At 43.8% G+C, this 20,004-nt stretch overlaps 2 protein-coding genes across 7 annotated transcripts in view; both read right to left on the bottom strand.

The window, feature by feature from the left end:
* DSE (dermatan sulfate epimerase) overlaps positions 1-6,883 on the bottom strand; it is a 37,804-nt gene extending 30,921 nt beyond the window's left edge. The window contains exons 1-2 of one of the 6 annotated variants that reach the window (XM_055810508.1): positions 6,278-6,883; positions 5,042-5,111 (exon numbers count right to left, since the gene is read on the bottom strand). In XM_055810508.1, coding sequence (XP_055666483.1) covers positions 5,042-5,111; positions 6,278-6,286 — 79 coding nt within the window. In that variant the 5' untranslated portion in view covers positions 6,287-6,883. The other 5 variants (XM_055810507.1, XM_055810511.1, XM_055810509.1 and 2 more) reach the window with 5 other exon arrangements.
* A 12,319-nt stretch (positions 6,884-19,202) lies between these two features.
* The window catches only part of NT5DC1 (5'-nucleotidase domain containing 1), a 148,545-nt gene continuing 147,743 nt past the window's right edge, over positions 19,203-20,004 (bottom strand). Inside the window, exon 12 of the mRNA XM_027795763.2 lies at positions 19,203-19,441. Within this exon, the coding sequence (XP_027651564.1) occupies positions 19,323-19,441 (119 nt within the window). The 3' untranslated portion in view covers positions 19,203-19,322. The remainder of the gene's footprint in view (positions 19,442-20,004) is intronic.

Below are 20,004 nucleotides of genomic sequence, written 5' to 3'. Positions count from 1 at the left end.
CCTTGACCTTTACTCTTCCAAATACTTCTAAATGTTTTAAGTCCCCTGGCTTGTTGTTCTCCTCTACTGTGTATATTTAACAGTTTTAATCTTTCCTGCTTATTGTTTTAATTGTCCTTCATTCAGCTGCCTCCACGACGCTGGAAACAGATGAAGTGTTTCCGTTGGAGTTTTACAAAACCAGTTCTCACTCTCTGTACATCTATCTACAGACTTCAGTAGTTGAAGACACCAAATAAATATTTGTATTTGTAAAGCATTTCCACAGGACGTCGTATTTATAGACAGGAATTCTAAAATGCATCACATCCTTCAGTTGCTATGGGATCAAAACTCATTTTATCTAAGTTTCCATATCCTGTTTATGAATTGGTCTTACATACAAAACTATTAAATTTGTATTCATTATTGTGCTGGTTTTGGCAGGGGTAGAGTTAATTTTCTTCATGGTAGCTAGTATGGGGCTTGTTTTGGACTTGTGCTGGAAACAATGTTGATAATTCAGGGATGTTTTAGCTATTGCCCAGCAGTGCTTGCACAGGGCCAAGGCCTTTTCTGCTCCTCATCCCACCCCACCAGCTAGAGGGCTGGGTGGGCACAAGAAGTTGGGAGGGGACACAGCTGGGACAGCTGACCCACACTGACCAAATTCCATACCATATGATGTCATGCTCAGCAATAAAAGCTGGGGGAGGAAGGAGGAAGAGGGGGGGGGAACATTTAGAGCGATGGCGTTTGTCTTCCCAAGTAACCGTGATGCGTGATGGAGCCCTGCTTTCCTGGGGGTGGCTGAACACCTGCCTGCCCATGGGGAGTGGTGAATGGATGCCTTGTTTTTGTTTTGCTTGCTTGCGTGCGTGGCTTTTGCTTTAGCTATTAAACTGCCTTTATTTCAGCCCATGAGTTTTCTCACTTACTTTTCCAATTCTCTCCCCTGTCCCACCAAGGGGAGTGAGTGAGCAGCTGCGTTGGGCTTCATTTGGTTGGGGTTAAACCACAACAATTATTCATTTTAGTATTGTGACAGCATATAGGAGCATCAGCAAAGTCCAAAGGCACCTATGCTAGTCAATTTATGAACCTACAAAGACTGCAATCTAAGCAATTTAAATCAACACTTGCTTTTATATAATCTACACATAATCTTACAATGTGTGTACACACACCCCAAACGTGTATTCACACAGAAGAACTACTCTTCCTTTTGCTACAGGATAAATGTGTCTGTGTTTGTAGGCCTAAACTGCACCACCCTACCTGGTAGGTACATCTCTCTGCAGATCAATATGCTGTTCATTATTATTGGTACAATTCTGTTGTTACCTCTGTTGCTTTCATCTGTTATCATTATCTGTGGTTTCTATACACATCTAGATATAGCATATAGTTCCTTTTTCTCTCCTGATAGATATAATATATATACACACCCAGGTGCAGCTTATATTTTCAAGGTAAAAACTTGAGAGACAATGAAACGTATTGTCCTGTAGCTCCTTCGGGGTTATTAATGCCCCCACTGCTGCCCAGAATACCCCTGATAAGAAGAGACAAATTTTCATGGACAGAGCCTCCAGCTGCAGATGAAGTTATTGGCTATATTACTCCTGCAAAATTCAGCTACTCAGAGTTGGCATGAGCAATTCGTGTATGTGTCAACACAACCACAAAATTACAGGTTAATTCTGAAATTTAGAATTGTATCATGTTATTCCTGACCTTTGGGTTTGTGCGGGCATAGCTCTTGCAGCAGAACTGAAACCTGACAGACTGCTTTGGCAAAAAAGTGTGATGCACCACAGTTGCAAGGATCTGATTAAAATGCTTTAAAATGATGTGACATCCACAGAAATACTTTCAAACACTTTTGAAAATACTGTAACAACTCTAGGCAGCCATTTGATTAGAAGACTTAAGAGGGTTACCAGGCTTCTAGAAACCATTCAGTATTTATAACATTACTGATAAAAATAAATAAATAAAAAACCCAACACACCCCAAAATGAACATAAACCAGGACAACTTGTGGTGAAAGAACTCTTATGTTAGAATTATATTTATCTGGTACTGAGATACAACACCTGCTTGAGTCAAGTGACCAGGGTCCCTACAACCCATTGCCTGATGTAAACAACGCTATCGCCAATTCCTGCTCTATACTATGTGAGTCTAAGCAAGGGGAAAGACAGAAAGACCAGACAAAGGTAATTCCAGACTGGGTACATAATGGCCGCATTGTGCCTGGGCTTTCACACCTAACTATGTCCCAAGAGCAGGTGACAGCCAGCACCTGATGTGAGAAACTACTTCCAGCTTTCTGTCTGACCTTCGTGTCATTCCCAAAATGACCAGACCCCTCTGGTCAGCAGTCTGTTACCAACGCTACGCTCCTGCTAAACTCCTACTGACAAAGCATTCATAAGAAAGGTCCCAGGTGACATCAGCTTTTTTTCTAGCAGGCTTTAATCCCCTCCTCTGCTCTGTTCCCATCCTGAGCAGATAACTGAGTCCCGCCAAAGCGTAGCACACAAGGCTTTGGGGTTTTTGCTAATGCAGCTTTGTCACACCCTCACCATATCCCAGCTGGGCTTAGCAGGGCTAACAGACATTGGTACAAAGCTTACCCATCTAAACAGAAAAGTAGCTCAAAGGAAGGGCTTTCCACCATATATTGAGTCTATTTATAATAGATAATTGGCTACAGTCACTGGTACCATGGTTTAACAGCTTTAGGGGACTACGCTACTGTAACTAAGCTCTTTTATCTATTCCAGCTGAATGGATGCAGAAAAGAAGGTGTAAACAGCCAGGACAAACTTGCTGCCGAGATATCATACTTACCAATTAAATATAACCTGCTAAGCAAAAGTCATATTTTCATTCACCCAACAAACACTCGGATTACCAAGTTTAAGCCATGAAACAACGGTTACAGAAAGTTGCTTAATTATTTTTTCAATCCTTTCAGAAAAAAAACAAAAAAACCCAACCCCAAACCCAGGGAAAACGGGCTTTATTTCTTGCAAAATGTCCAGGAACAATAGCAGTAGTAACTAAATTTCTTTCTGCTCATTGCTAGACTATGTTGTGGGTGCCAGATGTGCAAGTCTTCACACACAAGCCTAAGAATGTGACTCAGTTTTAGCTAAACGCAATCACTTTTGAGAAGGGACACTTCAGTTTTAGAGATTGTTTACAGCCTCATTTAACATTAGGTATCACTGCTCAGACTGCTGAGTACTGATGGATGCGACCATTTCTCCACCAGCATATATACTATGTTCAGTCACAACCCAAGAGCTGCCTGATGATGGGAATGACTTTCTACCACCACTGATCTAGGCTTTATTTGCATTCAGTTTTGAAAAAAACTTATGTGCTTGTGGTCACTGGACTTGAGGAAAAGAAATGGTACTCACAGACCTTATGAACACAGTGTTTCTAAAGGCATGAGCCTTTATAAAGTACCAAAGTTCACACGTCACTCTAAAACTAGCTTTCAGCTACTCCTTTTTACTTGTAACTGTATGCAACCTATGGAAATCACATCTAAAATTTTGCCAGGTAATTAAACATATTTTCCTCTCCATTGTGGTGGTGACTTTTACGAAATATCTAGTTAAATAATATACACTGTAGTAAAGACCGAAGTTGCTTAGGCAACCAAAATCTATCAACTTGTTTTGTTCAATTTCTGTTCAGACCATTTGTTCAGCTCTTGCCTTTCTTCCTTTGCAACCCATATATTCTATGACTGAAGAATAGGTTTTAGGGGATGTTGTGTACAAATATGCAGTGGAAAAACAGCACCACATGTCTTGTGAGGTCAGTCTCCACAGTAAAGGACACAGGTATGTTTATAAACTATGCTCATCTCTTTCTTTTGCATTAAGTAACGGCCAGTTCTTTCCATGGCAATTCAAAATTATGTGGAGTATCACAATGCTTCAAACAAAACAACAAAAAGGAAGCTCTTATTTCGAATAAGAAAATTACATTTTCTTGAAGTACAAATAGTTCAGTCTCAGTAAAACACGCTGTGATTAGTATATTCTAGTTTCGCATCCTAGCGGAGTTTACAGACAGCCAAGAGAACCCCAACCCAGAACTGCTACTTCGGAGATTTCAAGTAAAAACTTTGCTAATTTAGGTCACTGAAGAAACACACATAAGCAATGACACACAATAAAAGAACTCATAGTTGAAAAAATATTTAGCGCTTCTGTAGAAAAATGCACCCAAGGATCTCCAAGTAGTTACGAAACAAATTAATTAAACTTCTCAACACCCCTGTGAAGCAAGCAAGCACATTTATCTGTTTTATGGGGAAGAAAACAGAGCCATGGAGAGGTGGAGTGACTTGCCCAAGGCTACCCAACAAGAGTCTTTCAGAGTAATAAACAGCATCAGAATTATTGATTCCCACTGCTGCCCTTCAGCTAAATTGTTCCTTTTTTGAAATACTGCAATGAGTTATAATAATTGTTGGCATGATAAACATAATGTGGCAATATTTAGCCGAGGTTTGCTTTGTCTTTGTTCAGACCGTATTAAAAGTCCAGTGTTGTTTAAACTGCAATTGATCTTCTTAGGGCAACCAAAAATCTCCACCTAGTTGAGCAATATTTCCTGTATTTCATTCACAATTTTATCTATTTCTTACATTGCCATTGCTTACATCCGAAGAAGCCACTCCAGCTTGAAAAGTGCTGGAAGTACATCACGGCTTTACACGGTTTCAAGAGGAATGGACAGAAAAGCAGAGAGAGCGGCTACTTTCATTCATACCAACGTGAATGTTAGGAACTGGCATTGGATGCCACCAAGTGCCGATGCACCGATTCCATGCCATAATGGCTAAAGGAGCTGCAGCTTGCCGTCCTGAGAGCTGAGGAGAGCGGACTGCCTGCGTCAACAGCTGTGGTCCCAGGTCACTTAACGACTTTTCCAACAACAAAAAAGCGGCTGGAAGTCGCATCGGGCAGATGGCTCTTTTCCTGCCTCTCAGCTTCCCTAGGTGCAAGACGAGGATGCTACCGCTTACCTTTCACACACGCATGCTTGGGAGGCTTCACCGGGCAGCAAGCGGCTGGGAGGCTCCTGCGGCGATGGTGCTACGGGAGAGCAGGGAGCTGTTAGCCTGGGCGCAGCCTGCACAGAGCCAGCTGTGTCCCCCCGCGCGCACCGCACCGCACCGCGCCGCCGGCGGGGCCCATCCTGCGGGCGGCCCAGCACCCCCGGCGGGGTGCCCTGAACGCACCCCCCACCGCGCCGCCCCGCACCGCCGCGGACAGCCCGGAAAATCCCGTGCCCGGGGGCCGCTGCCCGCGGGACGCCCCCGGCCCCCGCCCCGGGTCGAGCTGGGGGCCCTGCCGCGGGGCGCCCGCCGACGCCCGGTGCCCCCGCTAACGCCGCCGGCAGCGCCCACCGCGGGCCCCGCGCCACGGGGACGGGGGCGCTGGGTCCGACCTCCCCCGCCCCGAATCGGCCGGCAACCGATGCCCCAGCCTGGCGCGGGCGCAGGGGCGCTCCCGGGGCCCGCCCCGCCGCCGGGCCCGCCGCGGGCAGGAGGGGCGGGGGCGGCCGCCCGGCGGAGCGGAGCGAAGCCGAGGGTCGGGACGGCGCGGAGGGGCGCGGAGGGCAGCGCTGCCCGCGCCGCACGGGCACTCACCGCCGGCGGCCCCTGCCCGGCGCGGCCCCGCCGCTCGCAGCCGGAAAGTTTCTCCGCGGCAGCCGCGGGGGACGGCGCGGGGGGGGGGGCGCTTTTCAACTCAGGAAGAAAGTGACTCCCCCCCGCTCCACCTCCCGCCTCCCCGCCCTCCGCCCTCCCTCCTTACCTCTCCCGGCACTCCGCCCCGGCCCGCCGGCCCCTCACGCCATGGCGGCCGCGGGCGCGCTCGGGCCGCCGCGGGGACCGCAGCGCCGGGCGGGGGCGGCGGGGGAGCCCGCCCGGCCCTCACGGCCCCGCCGACGCGGCTGGCGGCCGGCACCGGGGCTGCGCAGCCCCCGGGCGCTGGTTTCGCTTTGCGTGCGCTCGGCTCTTACTCGGTGCCGGCGGCCGCACGGATTTTCCTCCCGGCCCGCTCCTCCCCGTCTCGTACTGCGCAGAAATACCCGAATTCCCCTTCTGGCGGGGGATCCCGTGTCTCCGCGGGGAGCGGGCTGGCCCCGCACCGCGGTGTCGGCAGGTCGGGGTTGTGCACCCAGACGGAGGGCAGCGGCACCGCGGCTCGGGCAAGGGGGGCGGCGGAGGCGGGAGCCGCCAGGGTGACCCGCTCACCCGCAGCATCCACCTCCCGCGCTGCCACCGTGCTGTACGAGAGCAAAGGGCCCCGTCCCAAAGGTCCCTCCAGCCAGCAAAGAGGCAAGAAGCCAATTCCTCAATCTGCCCCTTTCGGTGCGGGGTGACTTACATCAACGTTTCCCGTGTAGAACAAAAACCTGCAACACCGTCACCATTCGAGGGCAGCCTCACAGACGTGTTTTGCAGCCGCACTACTGAAGATACTTAGGAAAGTAATATAAAAATATAAGATGAAATAAACGGTCCTTTGGAACAGTTCTCTTTGCTTTCTCAGCCAGTAGAACAAAGAGAAAGTACGAAGTGAAGAATTCCAAATGTTTGTTGGGTTCTGAAAGCTAAGCGTGTTTTACCATCTTCTGACTACTCAACTGAAATGAAAAGAAAAATGCGTGTGACAGACCAAGATGGTGTCCTACCTGAAGTTTGCCTTTCACAAACCTTATTCTTCATTTTAATAATGTGTTTGCTGATGTTACTGAATCGGTCAGTGGGCTCGAAGTGCTCAGTTCCTCAGCTTTCAAATGTAAAAGCTGTTTTCTGAGGATGGTTTTATACAGGCTTTTCGTGGTTTTCAGTGTGATTTCTTGCTGTTCTATCGAGGTTAATAAACTAGTGAAAACTAGAAGCTATACATTTCCCTTCACCCCTTCACTCCTGTTGTATTTCCCAGCGATACCTATTGACAGCGTGATGAATAGGGATCCGCAAGCTGTTACTGCAAACTCCGAGAGCAATGCCAGAGCCTGGAATGAAGGCTTGCTTTTTTTACCAGTAATGACGTGCCTAAAAGCAGTAAGTGTTTCAGTTTCAGTCATGCAAACACTAAATTAATCATTAGAAGATACGTTTCTAAACACCTATTTGAACGGTATTGTGCTATACTGCATTGATAGTAGAGTTGGAAAATATCAATGTTGTGACATGAATGAGCATGAGAAGAGCTACAGAGTCCCTCAGTCAGGCCTGATGTGGCTAACAGGACAATTCTGCTGGAATTTATAAAATCATTGGGATGCCTAAAGTGATGAGAAGGGAGGTATCTAAGTACTGGTCACGTATCTGCATCATGGTATTTAAATACATTAAGTATCTGACCTCAAGTTAAATGGAATTAGCCCTTACAATTGTGAACAGAATGGTCACCTGCCCAAAAAGGTTTTGAAATCCTGACCTTAGTCTGTGGTTGTATCTATCTATATCGTAGAGAAACTGTGCTGTGCTGCCTTACCCTGGCCTGGGCAAAGCACACTGTGGCTCCCCTACACCCTGGGCGCTTGGGTTTCTGTCTCATAGAGGATAAGCTTGGATGTGCTTGGATCTTGCTCTGCTGTGCAGCTGGACTATGGTGGAGGTACATACATGGAGTGGAGAGCCACAGATCCTCTCTGCCTTATGTCCTCTTGTGTAACATGGGGCTTGCTTTACTTCCCAATAACTCACAGGGTGCTTGTCAGGCTAAAGAAATAAAGAAAATTCATAGGATGATTTAGGGATATCGAAGAGAGGCAAGATCTGTCCATTCTAGATTAATTTCAGCGTTGCCACTGACAATTTTGAAATGAGAATGACCCTAGGTTTAGCAAGCACCATGTATATGGAAAGACTGAAAAAATTAGCCTGAGGATGAGATTGGAGGAAGATGTGATAACAACCTTCAACTAAATAAAAACTGCTCAAAAGGAGATAATAAGATCTTAGCCACATCCTCTGAGAATAGCATGTAAGTTGCAGTAAGAGAAATGTAGGCTAAATAAGAAAAAAAAAGTAATCTATAAGGGTAAACAAAACAGGAATGAACGGCACTTCTGTCCCTGGAGGCTTTTAAAGTACAAGTTGGACATATATTTGACAAGAACAATTCAGGTCTAGAAAGTCTGATGGATCTTGCCTTAAAGCAAGGGGCGGTCCAGATGACCTGTCAAAGTCCTTTGCAGTCCTGTTTTGTGTGATTTTGTTCAAACTGCTGCTTGCACAGGCAAGATTATGGCTCCTCTTTGATCTTCCTGTGCCCTTCACCTCTTTAGCAATGGGTATAACCTCCCTTGCTAAGGCTGAGCTTCTCTCGGTGGTTTGCTAGCCTTGCTGCATGCCAGTGAATTTGTTGCTGCTGACAGCAAGAAGAAAACACTTAAACAATAGAACAGTGTCACTCTGGAGCAGAAATTATGGGTCAGATCCGTCTAATCTCTGAATGTGTCATGAACTTTTGTTCCATACTTGACTGATAAGTACCTCTGATCTAGTCATGTTAGACTCTCTTTATGACTGCAGAGAAAAATAAATACTTTTGGGACAGAATTATTCTGACTTGCTTTATATGTCTTCTTTAAGATGTGGCAAATCCTGTCCCCAAGCTACCTATTCTGAGCACCAATCATAAAGTTGGTTTAAATGACTGACTCAGTAGCATACCATTATACAATTTCCACTCCCTTGGTGCTTCTGTCCCTGAAATCTCTCACTCCCTCTCTGCTCCCAAGTATCAGAATGCTAGATTTGTTCTCTCCTCTTTTTTATTGGAAGGGTCTCACTGAGGTTAATAATTTTTGTAGCTGTCATTTCCTTATATTACATCATGAGACACTGAAACATAGAGCAAACTGACCTTTCAGGTGGCTTTGCTCCAGAATGGATTTAGGAGAGGAGCTAAATTTGCCTTTTGGAGCTAAAGACCATTGACTTGGCCAATTGTGCAGAACATGTTCCATGAAAATTGAAAAGTGTTCAGGTCAGACACTGTTCTACTCATACGTCACATGCTATTTATTTTTTCTTGGCTTTTATGGCAAGCAACATTACCAGGAACATGAAATGTCTGGTGTCTGTGTGACTGAGCCAAACGTATGTGGGAAATGTGCCCTTTTACAACAATGGCAATTTTTGTAGGTCACACACATAGAAGTCACTGCCTTAGACACCGAAGTATACAGTGCACGTCTTGAAAATGTCTCTGGCATCTGAGACTGTGAGCAACCAGCTCTTGGTAACATCTTGGTAACATCTATCCTTTTTTCCACCTTATAGTAAATGAAGTTAGAGAAGCGAAAACTTCCGAGAAGACCCTGTGGTTGTCTGGCTTGCAGGGAAGGGAAAGGCGCTTTATTTTCCTGCTGCATTGAGGAGCTGGGTCATGGGGACATGAAGAGGGAGCGAGCCCCCATCGCTGTGCAAGGGCAGGGAGAAAGGAAGGCAGCAGGGCGGTAGGCCAGTGATGTAGAACTTATCCTTTCTGGAGGAGACACCAAGTATCTGCTGATGTTTCATACATTTTAAAGCTTTTGGTTCTCACTTAGTTGTGAAAATGGGGGGACGTTTCCTTTTTCTTTCTTTGTGACTGAAGAAGTTAGGCTAAAGAGGGAAGCTGTATGTCATTCAGTCTGTTCCACATACACAGCCTTGGCCATTCTTTTCTTTCTTCCTGCCCAGCCTATGCAATAGCTTTTTTTTTTTCCTTTTTTCTTCTGTGTGTTTGTTTTGTTGTTTTTTTTAAGGTACCTCCCTAGCACTGAAGTCCTGTTCTCTGTGTGATCTGTCTGGTCTCTTAATTTCCATGTAAGAGGCGCTTCTACTTTTGTCATTAAGTGACAAACCTCTTCAAATGAAAAGAGAGAAAAATACAAAATTCTCTGGATTCTTTCACTAATTCTCCAAAACAATTAATTTTCTTATGACCATAACCCTTGTGTTCCCTTTGCCTTTTGTGTCCAGCTGTGGTGATTTCTGTTTTAGCCCTGTGAGCTGAAATCTGTAGGACAAGAGTGTTAGGCCAATCTCTCCTTGGAGCTGAACTGCAGAATTGCAAATCTGGATACTTGCATAATGCTCACCCTGCTGTCCTTGATCTGAGCTGTTCTCTCTAACTCTTCCCCCTGGATTTTATTAGTGCCACATGAAGGCAGCTCTGTTTTTCAAAACTTATCCCAATTCCAGCCTCATATGGGGGAATGTTGGCTATCTCCTCTTTTCCAGCCAGGGTGTGGACCAGACAGTGTCCTAACTTCGTTGTTGTTCCTACTATGTCCTTCAAGTTTATGCGAGTGTTGCATGATTCATACCATTTACTACTTGGGGATCTGGGGCTCTGGCTCACTGTGCAGGCAATGGGCAGAAACAGTCACAGCTCCAAAACTGGGTAATGAAAAGAAGTAGCCTGAAATCAGCCCTGAGAATCAGAAAGACTTGGAAATCTGGAAATCTTGCCTAACTCATCAGGACACGTTCCTGCCTGGGGCATGTTTAGTGTGGCACAAAGCAATTTATCTCACAGGAAAATCTAGCCAGTTGTTTCCTATGGCTCTATCAGGTGTCAGGTACATTTATGGGACTGGAAGTGTATGTTAGTGCAACAACTGCTTCTTCCCTCCTTTGTCTGCTGCTACATCGACAGACTGGAAACGCTTCTCTCTTTCCACAGATGCAGCGTTTTACCCTCCTACACTGTGCTAGCCAAATTATCAGTAGGGTAGCTGGAAGGGGAAAGCACTAGATGTGTTTCCTAAACAGCTCTTTGTATGTAAATGGAACATCTTTCTCTGCTTTACATTTCCTTTCTTTCCCCCTTTCTTGCTCTCACCATGTGTTCAGTCTGGTTTAGCCCGAGGCCAGCAGACAGAAAGTCAGATGAGAAAAAATTCCTGCAGATTTCTTAGGGAATGGATAACAACCTGATGGGCAGCATCAGTAACAAGGTAAAACACTGGTGAATGGAGACAGATTCATGGTCCTCAGACATGTCAGGAAGAGAGCAACCACAAAGCAGGGACATAGGTACATACTGTGAAATGCCAAAAAATACCTGGATCCAATAAAAAATTACATGTATCATGTCATCTGTGCCTTTCAACAGCAGAATCCATTTTATTGCTTTTACCTTTGTGTAGGCATCAGCTGGGTTTATGTTTATCTCCTTCTAGCAGCTGTCAGGTTGCCTAACTGGCCTGCTCCTTCTTTAGCACTTACCCTTTCTTCCCTCTGGTAATGATCAGAACAGGTTGGAGTGGGGGGGCACCCAGCAGCATGTGGCTTTTCATTCAGCTGAATTGCTTGTTACTTTATGTTCTCAAATGTGTGACCTTTCTCAACATGTCAACTTCTTTCCTTCCAAATTTTTGCGATGTTGTAAACCGAGCGGTATCCCCTGGGGAGCACAAACCATTAATGCTCATACTGAGAGAAACCTTCCAAAGACAGGCTCGGCGAGCACTCCCTTAGAGCTGACTGCCACAATCTCCCTCTCTAGATGCCAGGTATGTTGCAATAACATTTTTCATTTGTAACACACTGTTTTCAGTGAAAGGTATTTTTAAGGCTAGAATCCACCTATTTTATGGAGTCACTTGATATGTGGAAAGCCAAGCAGATGGCTAAACAACTGCTGGAATTAATGAAAATATTTACAAGTTGCTTACTTATCCCCACCCCTGATTCTTATGTTTCTCATGTCTTTCTCTTCCTCCTTACACTAGAGATATGTAAATGAAAAGGTGTGTCTTGGAGACTGTATTTGAACTTGTTGCTGACTCTCCACTTCTCTTTGTAACCATCTCACTCTGATTTGCTGCATCCTAGTTGCAGTCAAGACTCAAAGGTGGGCCATTTGATCAAACACAAACACAGGCATTAAAAATTAATTCCCACTTAAATACTTACCTGTGCAGCACTAGAGGATACCGTAGTGATCAATTCTGCGCACTTGATTCTGAAGCAATGGTGTTCACCAACTGGTTGCTGTTGTTGTAGTCATACATACTCCCTAAAGACAGCTGTCTCTGCTCTTAGTTTTCAGGGGCTTCATGAGGTTGTTGCACTGGTCTGCATCAATAGTTGGTTATTGTGTGTATAGTTCTGGGGCTTTTGGGGCACTGCTGTTGAGTATTTCAGGGGCTCCTGTAACTGCTTCATTATAATTCATTCACTCATACGCCCCCATATTTGTGAGTCACTGGCAGTCACTCTACACAGCAATAGTTTCTAAATGTGTATACATATATACAAAAACTTTTGCAGTTACTTTTAATAATATCTATTTGACAGTGGTCATACTAATGGTTACTATATCTATTTTCTGATATGAATTTAATTGTTTTCACGTTACAATTCCCCCCCCCCCCCCCCTTCTCAATTTTGTGTATGGATTAATATTAGTAATGTACCAGGTACTCCAAGTCCTGTGCAGTAACAGGAGAAAGGTTAGAGGAAAGAGGTAAACACCACACAATAGATACATCTTGGTAATTATTATTCACTGTAATATATGTAAATAATATATCAGGTTCCCTGATACCCTCTAGCCATCTATTGCCCTGTTGAGCTATTAATGTCAGCTCATGCTGACTCTCAAACTTATCCTTCTTGAGCTTCATCTATACTCCGTTTTCCATCACATGTCTACTACTGATCTAGAGATTTCCCTGCTTACTACCTAAGAGTGCTTAGTTTGTTTAATTGACGTAAAACCCCACACCTCCTGTGAAATGCAGATAATTCCCTCATTCCCTTAGTCTCTGGGATTCCCTGTCATGGGATCCTGCCCTTAACTGCTGCCTGTTTGTGTGTCTATATATATATCTGGGCAGTCATGCCTTTTTTTCTGGGCAGTTTTGAGGGAGAAAATAGGGATAAAAGTTCACTGCTGCTGTCTCCAACACTGCTGTTTCAACAGCAGCCCTTCAGTAGGTATTTTTGAGGCCTTCTGTCAGTATAAGATGAATTTTTTATCTCTCAATTTCAGAATATCATGTATCTTCTTGCAAAATTTACAGTGGCATCTTCTTTCTCTGGATTAATGTAATTTGCAGGCTGCTCAGCACCTGGGAGCACCCATTTAAATTCTCGGTGTGGGGTGAGGTCCCAGGGGATGGCATAGCAAGAAAACTGCAATTCTTGGGTGTTATTTTGAGATAAGGCAAGAAAAGACTTGCTGTATTCACCTATACTTTTATTCCTCAGAGGTGGTGGAGGCTTTAAAAAGTAATTTTTTAAATGTAAATTTATTAGGCACATGGAGCCACTACTTTTGGAGTTGTTTTAGTGTTGTGACAGGACAAAGGCTATTGCAAGTTAGTGAACTTGTTTTCTTAAGATATAAACTGAAAATACTGCTTTCATAAATTTTGGACAAGAACATCTATTTTTTTCCTCCTGTATACAGTGCAAGATAGTTTATGATTTTCTTCACTCTTGAAAGGGACATAAGTTCTTCAACCATGTAAGAGGAAATCAAACTGAGTGTTTAAGTGTTTGTACAATGGGAAATAGAAATACCATTCTGGCTGGCAGAATCTGCTTGGCCTGGGCCATTGGAGCTGTGGTGGGGGCTGTGCAGACTGTTATTCCATTTGTGCTGCTGCCATTTTGTGTCTTGCACCCTCTAATTTGCAAAAAGGGCTGGAAGCCGTAACATAGTTTTGAAGTGGCTGCAATCGTTTCTCACCCCCGTGCAAGTATTTAAAAGTCATTATGACCATGTGTGAGAGAACTACGTATGCGCTCTGGCAGCGTGAGTGGGAAGCAAGAGGGATTTTTAGCACAGTTCTGATCAAATCAGTTTAGCTGCAGCAGGTCAGAAGTTAGACACGGTGCTTCAGATGTTTGCCCTTCTGCGAACTGTGACACCTGGTCAGCTGCAAACATCTGTGGTCTTGACAAGCTTGCCAGAGAACTGCTGTGGGTACCCAGCTCATACTGAAAAGATTTCCCTTACACCTTTGATGTATATTCAAGAAAATGATCGGTCATGCTGGTCACAGAATACTAGAACATTGACCTGTAGATAGGAATCCCCAGTTTGCCCTGTAAAGATGCTGGCAAGCTTTTTGAGCTGGAAACCTCTGAGTCTGTTTAACTTCCTGGATTCCATTTTATTTTGGCCCTAATTCAAGCTCTGTTATCAAGTTAAGCATTTCTATTTATAATGCTTATGGAAAAGTGGGATTTGTTTCTTGCACTGAAAACTTTCTGAAGAAATCCTTGATTTTTTTTTCCTCTCCCATCACTCACCAAGGCCATTTGATGTTCCTGTTATTCATGGCTGCAGGAAACAAAATTATAGGTAACTGGATTCATAATGGGATTGAACCTTTCCCCCAGGGTGTTCTGGATCAGCTCTGTGCCTGCTGGAGGGGCTGGTCTGTGGGCAGTTGTTAAGAACAGGTATCTGTGGCTACACCACTAGAGCCATTACACCTGCCACTCTGCAGACAAGGTTTCTGTAGCTTAGCCGTGTGGTTTCCCTCCTAGATCTGATGCTATGCTTCAGTGGAAATACTATCTGCCTCCAAGAATGTGTACAAAAAGAGGCATATTTTGTTTGAAAAGTTAATCTTGTAAACGTACCAGAAAACATGTCGTGTTCCTGCCACGATGCTGAGGATCAGCAGGCTGCCCCATGCCGTGCCCCCTCACCAGGGGAGTCAGAGGCGACACCTTCCTACCAGATCCCTCGCTGTATGGTGTAGCATGTGAGGCTTTTACGTTTTTGCATAGAAGTGGGTTTTATCTCTAAACCTGACTTTCTGAGAAACTGTACTGTAAAACATCAAGGCTGTGTACAAAAGTATGTTTTACACTTACTGCATTTTTGATCCCTGTGGTGGCAAAAGAAGGCTGACATGGAAGCGCAGACACTGCCTTTTCACTGACAGCATCTCTCTGCTAAGGTCTATGTTCTCACTCTCTGCTGTCATTGGCCTTGGTATGATTTAATGCATACTTGGCCCCAGGAGGAAAGACTTAAATGTGAAGCTACAATATTTATTTGTTATGTGATTGGACAAGTCATGACAAACACTTCAAACAAGGCCACTGTGAGAAATTTAAGTTCACATCTCTACTGATGCCAAGAAAGATGATTGTATATTGTACAAATTGTATATTGTTCTACGTAGCTAGAAAATAAAACTATACATCTATAGGAAAGAGAAGCACTCCAAGGCCAGGTTGGAAATCATTAATTTTTCTAGGGCTATAGGTGTTGGCCGTACCCCACTCTCAGGTTGGATTAGGACTCCTGAAAAGGAAAAAATAATTGGAGTTCCTATGGGAGAATGACAGTTTCTCAGGAACATGCAAGTGAAGAGTTTGGAATTAGTGCAACCTCATGATGAGCCAGCCTTTACAGAGGGTTACATGGTTTGCAACCTGGCTGTAGCCAGGTCTGATTCAGGGTGTGTTAGGGCCGATGACTTGGAGCTGGGCCAAAGCTGATACTTATTGCCCTTCAAACAAAGATCAGTATTGTGTATTGCATTTTTCTGCATCCTATTTTATAATATAGCAACCGATAAGTAACCTCCAACTTGCCAGTGAAGTAGGTTACATTTCTTCAATTTCTAAACTAGCTGTCAAAAAGACTAAGACCCTGCAGCAGCAGCAGCCTGTCAAGCTGCTGGGAGAACGTGACCTGGGAGGACATGGCATGCACAGGTTCACTTGTCATAGCGAAAAGTTCATATTGTTTTCAATTGCTATAGCCAACTACTGCTATAAAACATCATGCTAGGCAATGTGGGCAGGGCTAAAGGTTATTTATTTGAATGCAGATAACATTTGGAGCATCACGGGTCATTAAGGGGATGGGTAAGACCAGTGGTTACACAGTGTTTCAAACCCTAGGACACTGGAGGGCCAGTCCAGCCACCCTGCCTGGGGTATGGGAGCCCTTCTGCAGGCCAAAAGATCTTCCTGTCGGACATCTGTGTACAAACCTGCCTTTTCATGGTCCTGCAACCCTGTTTTATAGATGGTTTTTCCCTCAGTAGGCTGTCACACCAGGCTGGACAACAGCTGCTTGCTACTTACGCAGATTTAAACCAGTTTTGGGAGTGCTGGTTCCTGGTGCCTGTAATCAAATTTTCCTGTGAATTCCCTTAGAAATTGCTCCAGCGCTGCTGCATTATCACACACCTGGGACCCAGGCGAGCTGGAGAACCCCAGCAGTCTCAGGAAGGCCTGTGTCCAGCAGTGCCCTGTATCCATCATGGATAAGCTCTCTGTGTTTGTTTATTTACCTCTTACTCCCTGGGGATTAAGAAGCCTTTAGTTTCCAGGATCAAGCCCTATTCAGGAAACCCTTGCAGTGAGCTCTGCTTTGAATCAAAGCAACTTCCCTATAGGTATTAAGGATATTAATTTATACTAGGTTTTGGTTGATTTATGTATCTTTTATTCAGAGTCAGTCAAATTTTGCTTTGCTCAAGGCTGTAGCAAGATCCTTCCCTTGCACTGGTTTGTGATGACTTTGTCTCCCTTTTTTCTTTTTGCTTGTCAGCTATAAAGTAAATTCAGAGAACGTATATCTTTTTCAGAAATAAATTTTCTTTATTTTAAAATTCAGACACGTGCTTTACACCAAAACAGATGCCAAGAGACTTGGTATTCATGTCTGGGTTTAAGCAGAACTGTGGCTTTCACGGCTGTATAACCAGACACAGTGCTTTTAAAGAATCTCTGCAACTTTATATCTCCCTGCTGATACTCAAGATAGTTTTGCAGGCACTTCAGCGATCTTTCTGTCTCTCACAATGGCCTCTTACAAGAGAATCCAAGAAATTTCAGAGATTTCCAGGGGTCAGGGAAAAAAAAAAAAAAGAGAAGGAAGGAAGAAGGAAAGATCGTGTCTTTATAGTGTCATGTTAAATTTGGCCAGCTCTCTACCAGTTTTCTGCCATGCGCATTTCTTCTCCGTGTCTCCATGCCACCTCCATTTCCAAGAGCTCTCCTGTTGCCACAGCACCAATTGTCCTCCTGGAAGTTCTTCCTTTACCAACCTCCGCTTTGTAGTAAGACCTGTATAATTTTCAGAGATTCTTGAATAAGAAGTCCTTAGTAAGAGTCATTAAATCCTGATTTCAGAGGAACTTTGACATTTTGGCAAATCCTTCAGTTATATTTCCTGAGTCTTCCTGCAGCCGGAGGCTGTGGTGGCACATTGAGTCATGCTCACAGGAGCCTTCTGTTATCCGTTCCTTTCTCTGCTACTGTGTGGTCCTGCTGGCAGCGAATGGCTGGTGACAGCCTTTGTCAGAAATGGGTACCATTACCTACCAGCTGAGCAAGTCCATATATGCGTTTCTTCTTGTGAGCTTTGTGTTCAGGCTGTCCTTAGAATGTGTCACCTTTCCATCAAAAAAAAATACTGCTTCTCCACTGAGATGCCAGGAACCAAGGACTTACTTAGAGGGTTTTCACTCTAATTTTCATTAACTATTCAATTTTGATTAATTTTCTTTAAAAAAACAAGAAGAAAAACCCAACCTACAAAAACCAGTTTCAAATTCAGAACAATAAGTGTGAGGGCTTAAAATACTGGAAATTCTTTGCAGAGGATTACTTGAGTCAGGTTAGAATTTCAACTGATGCTGTAATCAGGGATCTGAGATTTTAATCTGGGTATCTCTCTGCTTAATACTAATCATACCCTCATCATGAGCTACATTTGTTGCCCAAGACATTGATGCTAATCTCAAGATTTCAAAATAAGCCGAAGTATTACTTAATGTTAGCTTCCTGAGTCAAACATTTTCAACCTAAAGTTTATGAGGAGAATGGCGCTTTCATTTTCCTTCCTCACTCACCTTGTTTAAAGGAAAGTTTATATCATTTTTTTCCTCATATGTTTCCCTTTCAAAAAAATAATGTTTAATGTTAATTTGGGATTCTTGCATGTTAGTTGTAAGTATACTGGACCACAAGAATGTGAAAATAACATCCTATGTAAAGGTAGGAAAAAATTATGGAAACAAAAGCTGATATCTCTGAAATGAGGTGGAATGGTGTTTGTGTCTGACAAAGTATTTTAACTGGTAAGCTGCAAAAATTTAGAGTGAGCTGCAGTGACACAAGTTAAATGTTAACACAAGTTAAATCCATTCTGATAATTGTCTAGGCCTAAGAAAATAAATTCTTTCTCTTATAAAAAAGAAAATAATTTTTCTGTTTATTGTTCTTTAAACTTCTGGGGAAATTTATCCAAAAATCTGTCACCCTAGTGTGAAAAAAATGCTGCCTAAACAAGTGTCTTTGACATGTTTTTTCATCCGCTACCCTGTGTTAGTTACCAAAGGTTCCCTGTCCAAAGCACTGAGGAATGGGTCTTTGGAACTGAATCCATGGAGAACAGGATGCCCGTTTTCTGAAATTATCCTATAAGAAAGCACATACTCAGTTGATGTCTTCAGCCTGTACTTAGCAAAGATGGCTCTATATAGCTGGGTGCTATATCCTTCCTACTCTTGGAAGGATTTCGCAGGGAGTTGGAGAATATGGGTTTGAATCCACCCAAGTTGAGAAGGGAACTGTACACAGGGTTCCCTCCTCCTGCAGAAGAGCTCTGACTCTTGAGGTGCTGAAGACTGAAGAAGGAAAAGGCAAGTAGGGAACCTTATTGTTGAACAGTGGTTAGGCACTTTCAGGAATACAAAGCACGTGGCAAAGGCTTCCAGGACTATCAGTCTGCATTTAGTTGCCTAAATCCTATTCCAGTATCTTTTTGGGTATGACGCATCTTTCTCTTTGGGCCTCAGTCTTTCTGTATCTCCAGCAGTTACAGTGAGAGAATAAATTCCTCAGAGCCTGCAAAACGATCTGATCTACAGCAATAACCTGGGCTATCCAAGGTAACTCTCAATGAATTAAGGCTGAAGGTCTGGTTCATGGCTTTCTTGGGGCTTACGGTAGCCAACAGCATCACCTTACATAGGGATAGTATTGAAAATGTCCTTGAAAATGTAGACTGTAACTTGGGATGAGTTATTACTATTACATTTCTCTTGAAGGCTTTGGGCAGTGCACGGAAAAAGCCAACAGCACTTTGTGAAAGGTAGTGGTGGTCAGAAGATTTAGAGAGAAGGATGCATTGCTCACCTGCTCTGGCTGGACTAGAGAAACAAGTGAAACACAAGTCTACACAGGAGTCTGCTTTAATCCATCATTTTATGAAGCATCACACAGCATTTTCACCAATTAGCATTCGATAGCAGTTTAAGTAAGGGCCACAGGGTTATTTAAGGAAAAAGCCGACAACCTATTTCATAGTCACTGACTCCTCATTTGGCAGCAGTGCTCTTGGAGGGCTTGGGTAGTACCCAGCAGTTGCTGAGCTATTTGAAGAAAATCGTGTAAATCTATAATCCAGTGGTAAATCTGAAAGACAGAAACATACCACATCTGATTAGCAACACAGTCCATATCACATAAAAAATAAACCTGTCGTGAACAGCAGTACTTTTTAAGACCTTGAGCTGTTTGCTCACCAGCATTAGAACCCAATCAGATTGTGTGATTACGTATTTATTTGACATCTTCAGCTGTCCAAGGGATTGACTTTCAGAGTTTACTCAACTGCAGTAAAGGATATTCAGTTCTTTGATTGCTGAAATAATGCTAGTGAAAGAAAATGATTTAACTAATGCTTAAAACCTAAAAAATCTTTAGTGAGCCTAGATGGAATTTTCCCACTAGAACGCTTTCAGGTTCATTCGTCAATTTGTCACCTTTCTTTTTTATCTGGGCAATCTACTCGAGGGCTATTATAGTAAGATTCCCCAAAGGCACCTGCTCTTGACCTTGTTGCCGTCCAGTGTTAAAAACATAATTTTGTACCAAGCATTCTTAGAAATCTGCACTTGTAACTTGGTGTAGTCATCACTTCCAGTCTGTAAAGAACACTGAATGCATTAAACTAGTTCTAAACAGTCAAAGCTTTC

Source organism: Falco peregrinus, chromosome 7 (assembly GCF_023634155.1).
Source record: "Falco peregrinus isolate bFalPer1 chromosome 7, bFalPer1.pri, whole genome shotgun sequence".
Lineage (NCBI taxonomy): Eukaryota > Metazoa > Chordata > Aves > Falconiformes > Falconidae > Falco > Falco peregrinus.
The sequence above is the reverse complement of the archived record's forward strand: the minus strand, read 5'-3'. Positions and strand labels throughout refer to the sequence as shown.